This window comes from Lynx canadensis, chromosome A1 (assembly GCF_007474595.2).
Source record: "Lynx canadensis isolate LIC74 chromosome A1, mLynCan4.pri.v2, whole genome shotgun sequence".
NCBI classification, from domain to species: domain Eukaryota; kingdom Metazoa; phylum Chordata; class Mammalia; order Carnivora; family Felidae; genus Lynx; species Lynx canadensis.
This window is the reverse complement of record NC_044303.2, coordinates 68,855,956-68,875,517: the sequence shown is the minus strand read 5'-3', so window position 1 is coordinate 68,875,517 and position 19,562 is coordinate 68,855,956. Positions and strand designations below refer to the sequence as shown.

General features: G+C 42.8%; 1 protein-coding gene across 5 annotated transcripts in view; it reads right to left on the bottom strand.

Moving 5' to 3' along the window:
* Window positions 1–19,562, bottom strand: part of MBNL2 (muscleblind like splicing regulator 2) — a 159,447-nt gene that overhangs the window by 98,632 nt on the left and 41,253 nt on the right. For all 5 annotated transcript variants that reach the window (XM_030312927.2, XM_030312918.2, XM_036064254.1 and 2 more), the window contains exon 2: window positions 10,387–11,161. In XM_030312927.2, coding sequence (XP_030168787.1) covers window positions 10,387–10,560 — 174 coding nt within the window. In that variant the 5' untranslated portion in view covers window positions 10,561–11,161. The remainder of the gene's footprint in view (window positions 1–10,386; window positions 11,162–19,562) is intronic.

Below are 19,562 nucleotides of genomic sequence, written 5' to 3'. Positions count from 1 at the left end.
ATGCATTTGCAAATCTGATTGAGCACCCTGCACGTGCTGGGTGCAGGGACAGAGCAACGAGATCCCTGCCTTACAGCCTCACCGTCTCGTGGTAGAGACAGACGCAGAGGAGACACAGAGATAGATCACATCCCTTAAGGATAATTTCTGAGGTTGCTTTTGTGGGTAGATGTGGGCCATGTAAGTAAAGTCCGGATGAAAGTGGAGAACTGAGGCTTGCAGCTACGTGGGGGAAGAGCATTCCACGTAGAGGGAACAGTTGGTGCAGAGGCCCTGAGGAACAAAGAGGCCACTGTGATAGGAACACAGTCGTGAGGGGGAGCGTGGTCGACTTATGGGGCCAGAAGTGCAGCAGGGAGCCAGAGCACAGGGGGCCTTAAGGGCTGTGATTGCATAAGTGACACGGACAGCTACTGGAAGGTTCTGAGCTAGAGGATGACGTGACCTGACTTCCAGGTCACGCTGTTCATGGAGGGAGTCGCAAAAGTATGAGCTACCGTAGGCTGTTACAATAGTCCATAGGAGACACATGGTGGCTTGGGCCAGGGTGGTCATGACAGAAGTACCAGAAAGTGCTTGGATTTAGGATGTCTTCAGAAGGTGGAGAAAGCCGGGCTTCCTGATGGACTGGATATGGTGGTGATGGTAAGAGAAGACTGAAGCTGGGTTTTAAGATGTTTTACTTGATCAAGCAAATAAACAGCACCATCTGCTGAGAATAGGGACAATGGGAACAGGAGGTTGTAGGGGAAACCAAAAACTTAGCGGTCCTATTAAATGTGAGACGTCACTTAAATGTCCAGGTAAAAATGTCAGGTGGGCAATTGAATACATGAATCTAGGGCTTAGGGGAGAAATCGGGGCCAGAGACAGAAATTCCGAAACGTTCAGCATACGAAAAGATGTCTACAGCCACTGGGTTGGATGAGGTCATCTAGGGAGTCCAGCTCTCTGGAATATGGGCCAGAAAGTACAAAGGTTCTGAGGCAAGATCATGCTTGGTGAGTTATAAGGGTAAGGGGGGTCACTGTAGGTGCGAGGAAACGTAGAGACGTTCAAAGTCTGGAATGATGCCAGTGTTCAGAAGGAGGAGGATTCAGGAAGGCAGACAGAGCAGGAGTGGCCAGTGAGGTAAGGCGAAACCAGAGAGTGAATCAGCCACACTACACACGTAGGGTCTTTCAAGCTTAGGTCCTTCAGAGCAGTTTATAATTTTGCTCTGCCCTCTGTGATCTCCGCTGATGGAAGAAGGGGTGTCTGCTGTTCCACTCCCAGTGTTCACCAGCACCTGTCCCATGATCAATTATTGTTCATTTGTTTTGAGCAGAGGTTGAATGTGGCAGTCTACAGATGGAATCCAGCCTGTAGATGTGTTTTGCTTGACCTTCGGGGTCTAAAAAATATTTTCGTTGGTTGCCAAGGTTTAGGGATTGGGAAACTTCACACCAAAATATGTACCTCTGGTTCTTTTTTAAAAAATCCCCAGGAGTCTCAGAAGGCAGGCAACAGCTGTTTGCGGCTGAGTGGTGGCCGCCACGGTCAGGGGGTCACATGCTTTTCAGTTACTTTCCTGCAGTCTGTAGTCCTCCTTGCATTTCCCCCACAGCCAGTGCTGAGTGCCTCACTCCCATTTCTTGCTGAGTCCTGCGGATTTTGGTTTGGACCTCTTGTTCAGTGAAAGAGGGAATGAATGAATGAACGAATGAGAGGACTAAATGAATGAGTATTTACCAATGAGGCACCTGGAGCCCGCTCAGAGAGGTGAAATGAAATAAGATTATGTGCAGGAAAGCCAGGGCGCAGATATAGACTCCCAGGCCAGGGCTTTTTAAATTTTTGCTTCCTAGTTTGCATTGTATTAAAAACATTCTGGGGCGCCTGGATGGCTCAGTCAGTTAAGCATCAGACTCTTGATTTCGGCTCAGGTCATGATCTTGTGGTTCGTGAGTTCGAGCCCTGTGTTGGGCTCTGCGCTGACAGCGGGGAGACTGCTTCAGATTCTCTCTCTCCCTCTTCCTCTGCCCCCTCCTTGTGCTCCCTCTCTAAATACATACATACATACATACATACATACATAAAACAAAACCACATTCTAAAATAAAAGCAAAAGTTTGAACGAAGGAAGGAGGGTGCTGACAAGATGCTATTTCCATTTTCAGAAAAAAACTAGAATCTTAAACAAATCATGATAAATGTTTCTTTCTCCTTAAGCTTTGGTGAGAAATGGTTTCATAAGAAACTGCTACACAGACTAGCAAAAGTTAGCATCCCTGCCCAAGGCTAAGTGAATAATAAACAAATGTAATTATTCAAGAATGTAATTAAGGTTAAAAGTGATATTTTGCTCCGTTTGATTTTTGGAGAAAATAAGTTTTGCCAGTTTTCTCTGCGAATCATTTTAATCTATTTTTACATGTTTCAAACACAGATTATTGTAATCACAGAATGTCAGCTTATCATCTTTCTTTCGTCTAGCCTCATCTCTCTAGCCTTTTCTAGCCTCATCTCTCTTGCCAACTCCAATGATGGCTAGCGGCTGTTCTGAGCAGTGTTCACAGGTAGACTTTGAAAGTAGTCTGGGCTCAGGAGTTAGACTACAGTGTTTGGTTTCAGACATTTTCTAGGTTTGGATACGATTCTTACGGTTGAACGGTGTCCCCCTCCACCCAAAAGATGAATTAAAGAATTAACCTCTGTCCTCCAGACTGTGACTTGATTTGGAAGTAGGGTCGTTGCAGATATCACTATTTAAGATGAGGTCATACCAGAAAAGGTGGGCCCCTAACCTAATGTAACTGGCGTCCTTGTGAGATGGGGAAATTTAGACGCAGACTCAAAGGGAAGACCATGCGAAGAAACACACGCAGGAAGACAGACTTCAGAAGCTGGATCCAGAGAAGACACTGAGTCACCAGAAAAGAGAAGAGGCAGGGAAGCGTTCTCCCACGGAAGCTTCAGAGGGAGCACGGTTGTAACAACGCTTGTCTGGACTTGGAGCCGCCCCGAACTGGGGGACAATACATTTCTGTTGTTTTAAGCTGCCCAGTCTTTGGTAGTTTGTTATGACCGCCACAGGAAACTAACGTAGAGATTATTTTGTCTACCTCTTCATTTTAGACTGGGTTAGAATGCAGGTGTCTTGAGGGTAGAAGCCGTATCCCTAGGAAGATGGCATCACCCATAAATGCCATAGATGTGCTATCCCTGATAGGACGTTTAGGGAGATGCCACCTTGAGAATCCTCATTCCTTTGCTCGCTAAAGGCACCGAAACTGATTCCACCTACACTGTCCTCCTCTTGGCCCTCCTCTTGTTCTGGAAGCTACAAGTATATTCTTTCTTCGCATAGAAATATCTTGAGTATCAGGAAGAATCTGGTGCTAATTTTGACCCTAGGCAAATTTGAGAAACAGCCAGAAAGTATCTTTAATGACCCTCTGGTCATCTTGTGCCCACTTTAATGTGTCAGACTTCTCTGTAGATGAGACTTTCTTAAATTGCAGTCCATAGATAGTTTTTAGAGGCCAACATGAAACCCTTGAGATCTTAAGATTTGTTGTAATAGTCTGTATCTGGGTAAACATTTCACAGTTTAATAATTTATTGATTCTTAAAGTTTATATATTTCCCTACAACCAGAACAAGAAAGAAAAAGAAAGACTAAGGATCCTCGGCATGGTGGTCAGTGTCAAGCTAAGGTTTTGTGCCTGGGGAACAAGGCACATGGAGTGGGATGATGACTGGGGGTGGATGAAGAGTTTGGATCTAGGAATGTTCAACTACAGGTGAGTATGGAGCCTGCCTACAGGGTGTTTGGTGGGCATTTTGGCCACGGACTTGGCCAGGAAAGGGCACGCACCCAGAACCTGGATTGATCGACACAGAGGTGGGAATTGAATGCTGAGCCCAGACACCCTTTCAGAACTCATCACCGACCTGATCTAGGAAAGACCAATGCTGAGTCTTGGCAAGTATCCACAGTGAGGAGCAAGGAGAGGAGAGGTGGCATTAGAGGCGAGATAGGAAGGTTGCAGCGGTAGAAGAAGTAGGAGTGGGGGGAAGAGGAGGAAAGAAGCCCAAGGAGGGGCTGGCCAGGCTTGCAGAACAAAATGGAGAAATTAAAGAAAATGGTGAACAGCCACGCAGAGCAGTTTGGTGTCTGAGGTTCACTGGCAATCATCAATAAGTTCGTTTTGAAAAGTCGTGGGGATTCCTTCGTTAATTTATGCACTCTTGGAATGGTTATTGTTGCACCTCCTCCACGCATCAGTGCCACGCTAGGTGCTTGGGCACAGAGATGACTAAGACACCATCCTGTCCTTGGGAAGCTTACGGGCTTGTACGGGGACACATACTTAGAGGAGTGAACTGTTACATGGAGGTCTTCATAGTATCACGAAGGGGCAAGTGGTTGATTTGCCCCGGAGGGCAGCAGTCAGATGATGGATACATGGATCTCTTACACAAGGAGTAGAATTGGTGGTCCGGGCACCGTTAAAGTAGAACATGTCCTTCACTTTATCGTGATATCTGAAATCCTATGTGTCAGAATCGCACGGGCACACACACACACACCAACACCTTGGACCAAAACTACTTTTGCTACTGAGACCTAGTAAGTGATGTATAATATCTCTAGACAAATACAGACAAAAAGAAATACATGTACCTCACTGTCTCTCCTTTTCAAATATGTAACTTTTTAGTACCTACATCAGTTTATTCCTGGGGGCTTCTATTTTAGAATGTTTTTGACACTTCCATATGCTACATTTGTGAAACATGGATATTGTTAAGATATTAGGAGTTTTAGAATTCATTAGACCGATGAGTTATTCTATAAGAGGAATTAGGAGGAGGGAAGTGATGGGGCGGCTTTGGAGTGACACTTACCTTGGATCATGTCTCTTCCCCACCATTTGTAAGTTATTTGCTGTTTCCAACCTGTATCCCACAACTGTAATGGTTGACTGAATATTTACCTTACAGAGTCGTTGGAAGGAACTGATAATTCATGAAAAATACCTGGCGGAAAGTAGCCTCTATGTGACTACAGAGATTTCTATAGATAACAAAATAATTGTCTGAGATTATACCTTCAAATCAGGCCAGAATTGAGCACATAACTTAAAAAATCCTCAAGCAATTTCTGCAAAGAATTAGCTTCTATTTGAAAGCAATTCAAGAACATGAAGTTAAGGCCAAGGCCAATGACATACATTTTTTAGTATGTTTTGAAGAACTGTCCCAAACAATCACATATCTACTACCATATTCGATTTTAAAATTTTCACCCATACACATGAAGACTAAAATTTTATTTGTCATCAGCCAACTTATAGCCAGCATCCCACAAATAAGTGAGTAGGATCTATTTTTATACATTTTCAAACTTAGAAAGAATGGGAGAGTAATAGTAAGTAGTTTCTGCAACACTTCAGAGAAACTGAAGTAATTTACTTGTCAATTACTTGTCAGTTTTCTTGTCAATTTTCTCATGTTGTATTACACTTCCATGCTGTATTATACTGGGGCCTCTAATTCCTGCACAGAGCCCCCTGATTCTGGAATCTATTGGACTATTGAGAACAGGGCCATAGCACATTGCCGTACAGGTTGTGCACTGCACAACTCCAGGGGGTGCCGGTCACACAGACCATATTGAGAAATGCACCCACACAAGCCGTATGCAGCAGCCCTACCTGAGAGGCTTGAATCCTTTCCTAAGGAACATGCTCTACCATGCAACAAATACTTATTGAGCATCTAATACGTAGGAGACACTGTTCTAGGCTCTGAGGACACGACAGTGATCAGAAAAGATACCATCCCCATCTACATGGACCTTCCATTCTAGCAGAAGGGAGGGGGACAGATAATGAACCCAAACCAAGTATGTGTTCAGTTTACCAGAAGGCGGTGTTAGGGAAAAGAAGAAAGCAAGATGGTGAGCAAATGGAATCACAGCCACGGGGAAATTACTATTTGAAATAAGGTTGGCAGAAAGGCTTCACTGTTGGCAGTTTGGATCAGAATCCAGAAGGGAATGAGGGATAAGCTGTTCGTACAATTGAGGCAGGAATATTCCAGGCAGAGCAAAGAGCAAGTGTAAACACTCTAAGGAGGAAGCCTACTTGGCACAGCCAGGGGCCAGGTTAGAGGCGGGGTGGCTACAGGGGACTGGATGGGGGGACAGTGGTAGGACAGAAGTCAGGGGGTTGGGGTGAGAGTCAGATCTCCAGGGCCCAAACAGTTTTGTAAGGATCGGTCTTTACCCATGTACCCAGGCGAGCTGGGAAGCCACTGGGAGGCTTCCAATGGAAGAGTGACATCATCTCACTCAGGTGCTCAAAGAATCACAGGGTCTTTGAACTAATTTTTATTATGTAAAGCCAAAACAATTTCCCCAAAGACTCTAGGAGTGCTTTTTGTTTTTCTTTGGCCAAAATTAGCAACATGATTTTTTAAAAAATTATTTCCTATTTTAATTTCAGTTTGAATTAAAACGTTTAAGCAAAGACATTAAATACTTGACGAAAGTGGTAAATGCCAAAACCTTTAGTCCCAATAAGCATGAAAAGTTAATTCATTTATTCCCTTCCGGATGTTTCTGTCTGCAAAACAATCCAGACTAGTTCCTATTGGTTACAGGGAAAAGAACCTGAAAAGAAAAATCTCAAACATCTCAACTGTGAGGGAGACTGTTTTATGGATTATAAAGGAACAGAGATGGGGCCAACATGGTCAAGGATACGGGGAGGTTAGCTGCTCACGAAGCAATTTGCATTTTGTCAAGTTAACCTATCTTGTGGAACACCATGTTCCAGGCCTTCCAGAAAAATTTAAGCAACTGCACTGTTAAAAAAAAATCACAAATGCCTTTTCTGCCCAGTGGTTTCATTTAAAATGCAACAAGGTAACAGTTGTGAATAAAGTACAGTTGTCATTGTAAGAACTGTGCTCTATTTTCTGAAACATTTCTACAAAAGTATTTATAGATGTACAACTCTCTTTCCAAAGACCTCAGCAAATCTCCTTTTTAACCACCCACTAATTTGTTTAGTATGTTTTTATGGATGTTTCCTCATGGATGCAAATAGTCCATAACAAAAACTGAAAAACAAAAAGGAATATGTCAGGCTTATAGTCGACTGGTCTCTATATTGGTATGCCAACACAGATTCCTCTTCCCTATTTTTCTGAACAAAAGTAGTCCACAGTCCTTGAGAAAATACCTTGTAAGAAATACTAACCACAAACATAATGTCGGCGTCAAACTTGACTTGCTTTAATGTCATGACTAATTTGTATCACTGAGCTGTTATCACTCACACAGTAGATTCTTAAGAGTTTGGACACATTAAGAGTTGAACGCTTTATGAGTTGGACACATCCTGTCTATAAAGCCAGTCATCAAAATCAGTGTCTATGCTGTAATACTTTATTATGAAGGGAAAATAACAGGAGCTGGCTCTACTATGTCCCGCCCTCTGCTAGGCATCTGGCATATCTTAGGCCAGGTAGTCTTTGCAGTAACCTTATGAAGTTGGAATTATAATATGAATATTGAATAAGAGGAAACTGAAGTCAAGGAGGTAAAATAATTTGTCTCAAATGCTATAGCTCACTTCTAACCAGCCAGAACTCATTCAAGCCCTGGCCTGACAGCCAAGCCCTTGCATTTCCGTCTGTCGTAGGCTGGTTCCGCGGAGCAACACTGTCTTATTTATTATATTAAATGAAATTAAAATTGAATAGCTTAATTATTGTTGTCATCATAATTTTTCTCTTTAGCTACCACTGTTGAGTGCCTTTTTTTTGAGAGAGAGAGAAAGAGACAGAGACAATGTGAGTGGAGGAGGGGCACAAAGAGAAGGAGACAGAGTCCCAAGCAGCCTCCACACTGTCAGCACTGAGCCTGATGTGGGGTTCGAACTCACGAAACCATGAGATCATGACCTGAGCCGAAACCAAGAGAGCGTGACGCTTAACCAATTGAGCCACCCAGGTGCCCCTGAGTGCCTTTTTAATTTACTCGTCCTTATTGTAAGAACTTGTCATTCTTACATCCACCTTGCAAGGTGAATATGTCCGCATGGTGCCGGGCAGTGTGCATATGTTAGCCAATGTCACTGGCAAATGTTCTCATTTCACTGATGAGACAACAAAGCTAAGAAGTGACAAGGGACCCACCCAAGTCGGGGAAGTGGTTGAGCAGGTATTTATAGACTCGGGTATGTCTTACTCCTATGCTATGGGCTCTTTTCACATTCTTCACAGTTTGACAACTTTAAAAATAAGTGACACCACGCTCAAATTAAATAATCTGAAAATGTACAATTCTAAAAGGGAACTGATAACTTAAGACAATCTGTAACCATGCTTCAACACTGCAAATGATTCCACTAGACACTTCTGAAAATGGTCCTTAAAACTCAAATCTTCATGCTTGGTTCATGCTTTTATGTTAAACTTCACTGTTCTTCACCCTTTCTCCATGGGTTGGAATTCCTCCAACAACTGTAGTCCCGGAGAATCCACATTGAGGTAATAAATTGTAAGGACCTGGAAGTTGCTGTCCTCTTGATATTCAAGAAGTACTTAGCCTTAATGTGTTGTATATATCTCCCTCATATTTCCTTAACTAGCTGAAAGAATTAAGTTTTAAGACACTTCCTAAGACGTTGGTTTCCTAGTCAATATCCAACCAGTGAAGGCTTGGATCAATAAAACAAAGGAAGTAGGATGACCTGGGAAATGAATTTCTTACCTCTGACCTGTTTCCATATCTTGAAGCTCTTAAAATCTAGTTTTTAATCTAAACTGCTTTTTATAGTGAATGTTTCCATGGGTGATGACCGTAGAAGCAAATACGTACTTAGGTTACTTGTTTGACTAAAAGCAAAATAAATACTATTATAAAAATATGCTTATAATGTTATACTTTATATAACTGTGATTTATCCATCTGTTTATTTCTGTGTAGACAAAACAATTCATATTTTTAAAGTCTAATCTAATAAACTTTTCATGATAAAGAGGAATAAAATAGGGAAAGTTATGGGGATAAATGGCATATCTAATTTTTCAAACTTTAACCCTTAAAAGACTTCTCTTGGGCTACAAATGTATCCTTCTGCTTTTTAGTGTGTAGACAAATTTTCCCTTTAAGATATACTTAAATATACAAAGTCTTATATTTCGACTTCGACTAATAAATATCATAAGACGTAACTTTTCACTTTAAGATGAAATTCTCCCTCAAAACATACCCAATCCTTCAATATCCAAGAATAGGCTAAGGTCACTATTTTGTAAACTCACAGCACTAAGATTTCCCAAGAGCATGGACCACCTTTTTTTTTTTTTTTTTTTTTAACTCTTTGGTAAGCTTATTTATACAAAGTTTTGCAAAGATGTAAACATTAAGCTCTTATCTCCATTGAAAACTATATCATGATGATTTTAGGACTGTCCTAGACAGTCTGGGATTCACAGAATCCATATTTTAGGGCAAAATAAGCCTCAAAGAATTATGGGCTAAGTCACACCTACTTCCTTCAATTAGATATTTCATCATAATTCCCCCAATTTCTGCAAGTCCAAACCCCACCTGACTTAGTATACACCTCAGGTTGAAACAACCTTCTAGAACATGTCTTGAAACAGTCAGCTGGAAGCCAGCTCTCCCTTCTATGGACCCACATAGAAGCCTGTTTCTCTCTTAAGGCATATGTCCCTTTCTGTCTTGCATTATAGTTACTTGCTGACATGCTGTATTTTCCCTCCTAGACAGTGAGCTCAAGGATACCATCTTGAATCACATTCAATTCTTCCGTGATGCTGTGAACTAACACATAGTGGGTTCTCAAGGAGTACTAAGTATGTACTCAATGATTTCTGTTAGCCATGGCAAATCGTCAGAAAGAATGAAAAACCTATTAAGAAGTATTTTAGGAAGCCCTTGGTCAAGAAAGAAAAGCATAAGAGTAGAAAATTCTTCGAGAGGCGAATCAGAATAACTGGCACATAAAAGTGACACATTCAATTTCTTCACCTTTATATAACCTCCAGAAGATCAAACGTTAATAAAATATTTATCTTCAGTTGTCACAAGCCAGACTTTGATTTAAAACTCTTGGGTACATGAATGTCATGCCAGACCCAAAATATACCGTCATGTATTTTTAATTTAAACATGGCTCTGTAAAAAATTTATGTATGCCTGATATGAAAAAACGTGGGTGAAGATCTCCCAACAGTCACCGCAAACAAGAAAACAGAACCTAAAAATGACTGTTGAACTTCTGTGAAGCTACATGGGAAAGCATTCCATCCGAGACTCCACTGTGCCATCAACACGACACAGGAAACGCATCCCCTTACCTTCAGGGAGTCAAAGCAGGCGATCACTCTTCCGTTCTCCACCTGGCAGCTCTTGGGGGGGTGAGCAAATTTGCACTCCTCGTCGGAGCGCGAGCACGTGCCCCTCTGGAACTGCCTGCAGACCTCCAACGTCAGCCATTTTGTGTCTCTGACGGGGGCCACGTTCAAAGCCATGATGCTCGAGCTACTGGGATTCTGTTTGTTTGTGTCAAATGATGAAATCGATCCAGGTCCCAGTGATTCCGAGACTACTGTTGTGAAAAACCCCACATGTGAGTCTGAAGGTAAGTGATCAATTGCTTAGGGAGGCCCAATCCAGGAAGCAGTGAGGAGAGAATTTATCGGCAAGCAGTCACTCATCAATCAATATGCCCCACTTGAAGACAGTGGGCCGCAACAGAAGCACACTCAGTGTCATCTCTGGCGGTAAACGTCCGAGTCTCTCGACCGATCTGCAGACACAACTGTTTTTAATAAAGTGACTTCAATATCATGGCACTCCTTGGGAGGATATTCAGTTCTGACACGCGCAGCTATTGACGGTGCTGGAGAATAAGCCACCTAGATGTTCAGATCTTGGCAAGATTTCTCTTTCTTTCCACCCTTCTAAATCCTGAAATCGAGCAATTGGCAAAGTCAGACAGTTGAGGTATCTTCATCCACCGTAAGGTCAGGGCTACGTGCATTTGACGGAAGAACAATTTGAACACAACAAGAGCTCAGGCTGCAGTTTCCAGCGAAAGTGACTTCACACAGGCACTTTGAAATCATGAACCTGCAGAACACAAAGAAAACATCAACTTACACCCAAACTCAATGGAATCAACACTTTGATAAACTGTTTTAGGTCTTATATAGAATTTGCAAAAGTGCAGTTCAGAACTTTGAGGTTTAAGGCTAGTGAGGAAAGTTATGCATTAAAGAGGGAGAGAGAGAGAGAGAGAGAGAGAGAACAAAATTGCAGCCGTATTGCAGAAATCTAGGCAGCAGTCCAGAAGTTAGGAATGACTCAAACACATGAGTGTGGCAGACACAATAATTAAGCATTCTGAAACAATCCCATCTAATGTGCTTCATCGCCAAAACAGTGTATTAGAACCGTAGCTTCAGATTAATTTCACATTTAGGCCATTGATCTTATTGTTGGAAATGCTATAAACAATTATTCGGGATGTGTCTTCCTATGTAATAAGGGTACTGTCATTTTGGGTGCAGTGTGGGCTCCTTATTCTTTATGTTTTTTCTAGTTTACAGAGATCTGAACTTAGAAATGGATAGGGAGAAGCTTCCCAATATTTTTTAGGTCTCTTATACTTTCTCTCTACTGTTATTACTTGCTTAATGTTAGTATTCCCCTTTCTGCAGTAAGCACTCAGATGGTAAGGACTATTTATATTTGTCATTTCTGTGTCCCTAGTGCCTTAGTTCATGGCTATTAGTTCCTGAAAAAATATTTACTGACCGATTTAACTGGTGACTGGCTCACTGACCAGAGGAATGAATGCAAGTTCGTTTTAGTTTTAGTGCAGTTTAGTTTTTAATGGACTCACAATCTCCATTCTGTGGAATGCTGGAGTTAAATCATACACCTACAACAAAAATATAACTAGAAAATTCATATTTCTAAAATTATATTTCATTTCTTTTAATGTTTTCAAGGATTATGAAGTAGTTAAAATGTTAAAAATTTAACATCGTTGGGTCCAGGAGGAATAAAGGACTATATACTAGAAGCTGATCATTTTCAGATATTGTATATGCTGCCAGCTACCTTAGACACATGGCCTTGATGTCCTTTTAAAAATTTCTTTAAGTAAGAACTTACTGGAAACTGGACGTAGAGCATTTAAAATCAGCATGTATGAGTAAGTTCAGACAGCAGTAACTTTTGAGTGATTCACAAATGTCCCCTGAGGAAAGTAGGTCCCATGATAATTAAGTTTAGTTAACTCCAGGTAAACCAGGCTGAACACGCTTCTTTGCAATAGGGCTTTTTTCGGTCTTGAAAGAGTCTCCAATAGAGTAAGAGAAACAATGGTGTCTCTCAAGCTTATCCGATCATGGAAGGTTTATTTAGCAGGACGTCTCTTGGGATGGTAGGCAATGCTGCTTCATCCCAGGACTTCATTTACTTGCTAGCAGAAGTGTGTAAATCGGTAATAACTGTATGTGCATGTAAGGAAATTGGCCACCTTGATGGCCATGACACATGCCTGACTCCAGCTGTAAAATACTTGAGGGGACAGGCAGGCTACTGCTTGTCTGTTTGGCAGCATTGTGTTCCCAGCAGCTAACATCAACTTGCTTAACTAGGCAGTTTAAGAAGATGAGTTTAATAACCAAATTTACTCTGGGTCAGGTTTCACAGACCAGCCTGAACCTGCACCTCCATTGCCTCAACCCCCATCTCTAACCCCCACGGAGAACAAAGGATGAGGGCAGCAGGGGACAAGAAAACATTCCTGCCTGTGTATTCAGTGGAGCCGAGGCACTAATAATGAGGTTTAAAATGATAGGTTGGACACATCTAGTTTATATTTGTACGATATTTTATAGAGTCCCTGAGTCCTACGGACCAGGGTCTGATGGGATTACAGGATGACAAAGATCCAGGAGAAGCTCAGCCCTAAAGACAGCATGGCTTTGGTCACGGCTTTTCACGTGTAGGAAAAGAAACGGGTAAACTTGTATTTAGGCACAGATGGCAAAAGAATAATTACTCAAGTATTCCTAAAAAACCACATAGAAACAATGCTCTCAACCCAGTCCAGTGAATGGGGTAGACTTTCGCGTGTATTTTCAGGTAAGAAATAATTGTTTTCCTGGGAGAAACAGATTGCCATTTGTAGTTACTATGAAAATCCAACCAGAATTTAGATAGTCAGACTCGAAGGAGATGAACTTGCTTTATTTTTATTTTTATTTTTATTTTTATTTTTATTTATTTTTTTTTTTATGTTTATTTATTTTTGAAGGAGAGAGAGACAGAGCACGAGCCGGGGAGGGGCAGATAGAGAGGGAGCAACAGAATCCAAAGCAGCCTCCAGGCTCTGAGCTGTCAGCACAGAGCCCAACGTGGGGCTCCAACTCATGAGCCATGAGATCATGACCTGAGCCGAAGTTGGATGTTCAACCAACTGAGCCACCCCAGGTGCCCCTGAACTTGCTTTTAAAAGCAGAGGAGCCACACTTTCTGCTGGCCAGAGTCCTGTGTACGTCAATGATGTTCCAGAAGGAAAAGAAGGCACATCATACTATACATAAGTATATTGCTATCCTCTCACAAATCCCCTCTTCCTTCCTGCTTGTTCTTGGTTTCTATCCTAAAAGTTACAGAGCTAATGTTATCAAAGACACTGCCTCCCTTGGCCCATCACAACCTCCATCTTCTGAGATGGATATAAGCAGGCAGTTGTGGGAACAAGGAAGAGAGCACAGACTTGAATTAGGTTAAGGAAGGCCACCAAAGAAGATGGCTGATGAGGGGTAAGGATGGAGAAAACCAACTTTTGACACGGTTATCAAGGGACAAGACTAACCTCTGCTAACACACAGACCAAAGCACATATTGGATCTGCCAGACTAGATTTCTTGGGAGGAAGGGTTGTGTTAGGGCTTCATTCTCCTGTATAGGAGCCGCTAGCTACATGTGCCTACTGACCACTTGAAATGTAGCTAGTGCCACTGAGGAACTAAATTTGAAATTTGTATTTCTTCTTAATTAATGTAAATTTAACTAAAACGTTGATCCTCACTTTAGTTCCTGGAAACCTTTCAAGTGGGCTTGGACTGACCTGAGTACATAAATCTACTTTTCAGTTGTAAATTCTATGAAATCTAAATACAGATCAAGAATGTCCAATGGGTTCAGCTCCTAATTGAGTTGTGCTTTGAGTATAAAATACATACCGATTTCAAACGCTTCGTATGAAAAAAGAATGTGAAAGTATCTCATTAATATTGTTTCACATGTACTACATGGTGAGTTGATAATATTTTAAGTAACTGGTTTAAATATTATTATTTAGCTTATATTAAAATTAAGCTCACTTGCTTCTTTTTAGCCCCTCCAAAATTCAGAGCTACATGTACCTCTCATTATATTTCTACTGATGGCAATGTCTTACTGGCTTTTGCATTTTGTTTTCTTTCAGCCAACACAGAACATTCTGGAATGGTGGAAAGTACCTTGTCCTAAGAGCCAGCGTCAAGCCTTTGTTTTGCCAAGGTTCCTTCATGTGACCTTGAGTAAGTCAATTTCTCTAAAATGTTGATAATAGTTCCTACCTACATTACATGATTGATGCCATGAAGGACAGATTATAGAGAGAACAAACAATACTTTGTAAGCAGTAAAGTGCTGTCCCAATGCAAGGCAATGAAAGGAGGAGCTACTCTATAAATATTTATTGAATAAATCCACTTTCAGGCTTCCTCTCTCTCTTCAGTCATTCTACATCGATGGCCAGGCTTATGCCTTGTGCGGATCTGCTCCAGCTACAGAAGCTGAGAGCAGGGCGGTGCCTTAGAGATCAAAGGGACCGACAGAACTGTGTACTCAGGCCACTTATCCGGAGCATCCCTCGGTTCTCAAACTGATTTATTTCGCAGCCGGAAGGAACCCACAGAGAAGTTGCCCCAAGTACAAATCCCACAGTGTTCTTCTTACAAAGGCCTGATGCTTGCTTTCTTCCCTCAGTTGCTACTAAAGCCAGAAGTGAATCAAACACTTTTAGGGCCCAGGCATTGACCCTGGGTGTGATGCCTAGTCCAAATATGCGGGGAGCACTGCTGGGGTGCCTACTACGTTTGAGGGCTTGCTGGAAATGCAGCGACAGATGCCATCCTCCAGTGCTCTGGGTGAGCGGGGAGGAACCTGTGGCATTTTCTAGTTCATCTACCCAGAGGGGCCCCTGGGAAAATGTGTCTGAGTGGAGAGGGCACCCTTTTCTCATTCTCAGAAAGGTCCCATATATGCTGCCATTGGCTCTGCTTATATGCAAGACGTTTCTGGGTTGCCCTAAGAAGCTGGGGCTCCTGCCTACAATATTTTCCGGTTTCTCCCAATGCTTCGCTTATGCTTCTATTTTTCCACCTTTTTTTTTTTTTTTTTTTTTTGACTTGTGCTTCAATTTTATTTCCAACATCGCAATCAATGCCATCCTAGTTAGCTCCTTCCGGGGCAGAACCCAGGCAGAATTCAAAAGTAATTGTTCCCAGTTCTTTCTCTGGCCTTGTTCCTTCTTTGGCGTTCCTTTCCTTGTCCTCCTCAGGCATTCAGCGGCCTCGTGTTCTCTCCCCCTTCTGGCTTTCTAAGCCCCTCATGGAGGAGGAGACGCCCTTGCCCTTGAAGGCTCAGCTGAGCACTGATCTGGCAGGCCCTCACTGCCCTGTACCCTGAAGTGCTGTTCCTGCTGACCTGCTTCACCCCCTCTGGTGACCTTTGGGTAGCCCACTTTCTGATAGTGCCTGGTGATGATTGTTAAGTATTACCTCCTAATTCTCCAGAACTTACACATTGACTTCTCCACCTGCCTGCCCCCAGCTCAAGGTTTCGCCCTGTGTATGTAATAGACTGCCTATTATTTTCAAATCCTCAGTGCTCAGTTACGTGCCTGGTGTCAAGAATACACTCAACAAATGTTTGTCAAACGAACTCCTGATCCTCCTCCAAGGAACTTTTGCGTTTTAATGTGGACTGAAGGCTAACCTAAAGGAATAAGGCTCTGAATAGGGAATTTCAGTATTATCCTGGAGGAAAATTCCAGCAGGTGCCACTGGCTTACCTCGCTGCCAAGAAGGCCCTGGTGACAGGGAGGATCTGCCCCCAAGGACAAATTATTTGATCTTTGAACCCCAGCATCCTTAGCCCAGCGATTTGCAGATTTGCAAAGTGTTAATACCTGGGCCAGCATGGCAGCAGCCTCTGGGAGCTTGTTAGGATGCAGATTCTCAGGCCCCGCCCAGAGGTACTGAATCAGAAAGTCCGGGGGTGGGGCCCAGCAAGCTGTGTTTGAATAAGCTCTGGGGGTAACTCTGGGGCACGCTCAAGTTTGGGAACTGCTGTAGTACGCATTTCTTGTTGCCCCCCCCCACCCCATGTGCTGGGGGAACAAAGATGTCTGCCCTGAGTTGATCACAGGGTCTCGGGGTCACTGATTCCCCCAGAAATAATTGCAGGAGGGCTGGCTGGGGGCTTCTTCCAGTGGCTGTTTCTGATCGATGAAAACAAAACACAACTACACAGAAAACATCTGAGAGATCTGTTCTCGACAAGACTTCATTCTATGAGAATTACAAGAATAAATGAACTCGTAGCCTGTAGGTTTGGTTCAGGATGAAGCAGGCCTTTGGTCCAGGTGAGTGGGGCTTTGTTGCTAGGACCCTTGCCTGAGGGAGGACTGCCTCAGAGGGCTGGTGGCCCTCGGTGACCAGCAGCTCAGTCCTTTGCCCCTTCCTGCTAGAGCTCTTTACAGAAGGGCTGATGTGTAGCACCCGGGTATAACGAGGGTGGAGGTTCACCACTGGACGCATCTTCAAAGGAAAAGCAAGATTGAAGTTCAAGGGTAAAGAAACGCTGTAGTATTTCCTGAAACACCAAAGGACTCGCTGTGCAACTCTACAAAACAATCTCAGTCTATTTTTAGGGGTTTCACTTACATGAGACTTCATTTTTCAAAATATATTTAAAACCTTCCTAGGTGTTGGATTTTCAGAAAGCTGTGACTTCTGACTATAGAACACTGAGCTGCGCAAGTTCCCTTGCAGCTGTTCAACAATGCGGCAGGCCAGTCTGGAAAGCGCGGCCTCCAAGCCAGGCCACCTCCCTTCGTTCCACACCTCTCAGCAGCCAGACAAGCCCGGGCCGGGGACCCCAGGTGTCCTCGCCCTGCTGACGCTTTGTAGCCAGTTTGTACATTTCTGAAGGGAAAAACATCAGTCATGTCGGATCGTGAGGCTGAGACTGATCAAAATGTAAGACCGCCTCAAGGAAAATAGTTGTGCAGTACGCGGCTCCCTCGCTCACTTTTTGGTCAGCTGTGGCATTTAGCCGTCTGCCAGACACCGGCCTCCTAGCGAGCTGATCAAAGGGTCCTTGCAAAACAAACCGATTTCTGAGTCAGACAGTCAAGGACTCATTATCCATTAAGTAATTTATGGGATGCCTTTAATTTTATTTTCCATAAATCTAATTACAATAAAGAAACGATGCCTCCTTGAGTTTCCTAATTTCTCATTTTGAGATTCTCTGGGTTTCCTCTTTTCAATTTTTAAATTCTCCGAATATATTTTTAAAGAATGATTTCTCCTCCCTGCGAGTCGCTTGATGTCTGAGCATCCCTACTTCTATTTCTGGAGCCTGATTTAAAATAGCTCTCAGTGTGCTCTCGCCCCTGATCAATGGCTGGCCTCAGCCCGCACCTATCAGATGCAGATGCCTGGGCAGGAGAGGAATCTCGAGATGCTGCTGGCTGGCGTGCTGGGCTGAGAGCCACTTGACCTCCGGGAGAGGGTGTAATCCTGCCCTGTAATCACAGCCACTGAGAAGAGGTCCCTCACTGGGGCCTTCCCACAGGAAGCCCTATGCACCAATAAAAATACAGAAACTAGAGAGGCCCCACTGCAAAATGAATAAAGGACCTAGTTGACTTTTTGAAGAAAAGGTTTGTAAAGGGAGCAGAAGTGACAGTCCTTAAGAACATGTTTCTTTATAGAACCTTGAAACTGGTTTCTTTATAATTTACTGGAAACGTAAGTTAAATGGCATTTTGAGACTTCTGCGTGGTTTTGGATGGAGAATCAGTTTTTCTACACGGGGTTCTAGTTGCTCCTCTCTCCTGAATAGCTGCGTAACGTCTTGAGTTACGCTCTCTGAGTGTCAGTTTCCTGTTTGGAATCAAGGGGTTGAAAATACCAAAGCCATAAATATATGTCCTGCAACCAACATAGACGCAGTAGTATAAGTCCTCTCTATACAGTATTATCAACATTAGATACAACATCTATATGCTTTACATCTATGTGCATGTACACACACACACACACACACACACACACACGACAGGTGGAGATAAACTTCCACTCACTAAAAGTTATAAATTTCTGTAAAGTAAATGAAGTTTGAGTAACAGAAACTAGAAAAGTCCTTTCTATGAAGTTGGTACACACTATGAGATCCTTCCCAGAAATTAGTGAGACAAACTTTTTTTTTTTATTTAAAAAAAAATTTTTTTTTCAACGTTTATTTATTTTTGGGACAGAGAGAGACAGAGCATGAACGGGGGAGGGGCAGAGAGAGAGGGAGACACAGAATGGGAAACAGGCTCCAGGCTCTGAGCCATCAGCCCAGAGCCCGACGCAGGGCTCGAACTCACGGACCACGAGATCGTGACCTGGCTGAAGTCGGACGCTTAACCGACTGCGCCACTCAGGCGCCCCGAGTGAGACAAACTTTTGATGGATGCTCTTCTAAGACGAATTCCAAACACACATTCATTCTAAGCAGAGAAAGAACCGAGGCTAACAATGATGCCTCCATTTTATATGGTACTTTGTTCTTTTGAACACACTTTTAAATACACTTCAATGAGAAAAACAAAACACTGGCCACCCAAGGTCACAAGGGCGGGTCTGCTGAGCCAGTGTTCATGACAACAGTAATAAAAGAAATTCCCAGCTACAATTTTTCTCTTGTGTCTTAAAATACAAGCGAAAGATTCATAAAATCCAGGTCTCATTTTAACACATGAAAATTTCCAGTCCATTTTCACTGCAGTTTCCAGGAATGGGCAGAGAAAGAAATCTCATCTTTAATTAGAAGAGGAGAAATTTCTAAATATAATCCTGAAACTACAGTCAGATATAATATATTCAACACACATTTGTATTCAAATTATGTTTTTTTCACTGTGTCTGTGTTTTCTATCTAAACATTTATAATTCAGTTAGGAGACGCTCTTATTAGAATAAACGCAATTGTATTAGATACCATTTAAGTCTGACCGCACTTACCGGTTTCCTGGACCCAGTGGCTGCTGTCAGAAAAAAATGATTACTGAGCGGCAGGCTGCAATCTAGCCCCTGAATTCCCAGAGAAGTCTTTGCCAGAACCTTCCATTTCCTTCCCTGGCCACCGCCCCTGGTGGACAGGACTGCTTTTCAGCTGACCTTTTTCC